At 32.9% G+C, this 975-nt stretch overlaps 1 protein-coding gene across 1 annotated transcript in view; it reads left to right on the top strand.

The window, feature by feature from the left end:
- Positions 1-206: 206 nt before the first annotated feature.
- LOC104983267 (connector enhancer of kinase suppressor of ras 2-like) overlaps positions 207-975 on the top strand; it is a gene marked incomplete at its 5' end in the record, with an annotated part of 19,809 nt that continues 19,040 nt past the window's right edge. The window contains one exon of the mRNA XM_010832697.1: positions 207-379. Coding sequence (XP_010830999.1) covers positions 207-379 — 173 coding nt within the window. The remainder of the gene's footprint in view (positions 380-975) is intronic.

Below are 975 nucleotides of genomic sequence, written 5' to 3'. Positions count from 1 at the left end.
ACCATGCATTTCGAATTAAATTTTATGTCTATGTAGATGAAAAGGTATTAAAATTTTCCAGTTTTTTTTATTTTAATACAATGAGAAAATAAATATTTTTAAGGTTTAATATACAGGCTTATTTTTTATGATCTATAGATTAATCTTCTACCTTTTATGATCTATAGATTAACTTAAAGAGCACATTTACCCACTATTATTTTTAGGTCCTATAGCTGGCAAGAGCAAAAGACGAATTTCTTGCAAAGATCTTGGCCGTGGTGACTGTGAGGGCTGGCTTTGGAAAAAGAAAGATGCGAAGAGTTATTTTTCACAGAAATGGAAGAAATACTGGTTTGTCCTAAAGGATGCATCCCTCTATTGGTATATTAATGAGGAGGTAAGACAAGCACATTTTGTTTTCTTATTCATTTTGTTTTTAACCAAAAGAATCACTGTTTTAAGATTTATATTTTAAAATATAATCAACTTAAGGCTAATTCACGAGACTTCTAGTAATTTTTCAGTCTGCCTTCTTAAAATGGTTGCATTGTGGGATTCTGTGAAGGCAGTTGTCTCAATTACTCTAATGAAACATGTCTGAAACATAGGTAATATATAGTAAAATTCTGTATATCTAGTTAAAAATATGAAGCTAATTCAAGCAATAGCTTACTTAAAAGGATTATATATATAGAGAGAGATTTGATAAAGATTTTTAAATGTCTTGCTTTTGTTCAATGTTTTACATTTTTTTATGTTTGCTTTTTTGAAAGGAAGTCTTTTATAGTAAGTTAAGTTAATTAATTGGAGAAGGCAATGGCACCCCACTCCAATACTGTTGCCTGGAAAATCCCATGGACGGAGGAGCCTGGTAGGCTGCAGTCCATGGGGTCGCTAAGAGTCGGACACGACTGAGCGACTTCACTTTCACTTTCACTTTCATGCATTGGAGAAGGAAATGGCAACCCACTCCAGTGTTCTTGCCTGGAGAAT

This window comes from Bison bison, unplaced genomic scaffold (assembly GCF_000754665.1).
Source record: "Bison bison bison isolate TAMUID 2011002044 unplaced genomic scaffold, Bison_UMD1.0 scf7180017862135, whole genome shotgun sequence".
In the NCBI taxonomy this organism is placed as follows: Eukaryota; Metazoa; Chordata; class Mammalia; order Artiodactyla; family Bovidae; genus Bison; species Bison bison.
This window is presented reverse-complemented; position numbering and strand designations above follow the sequence as displayed.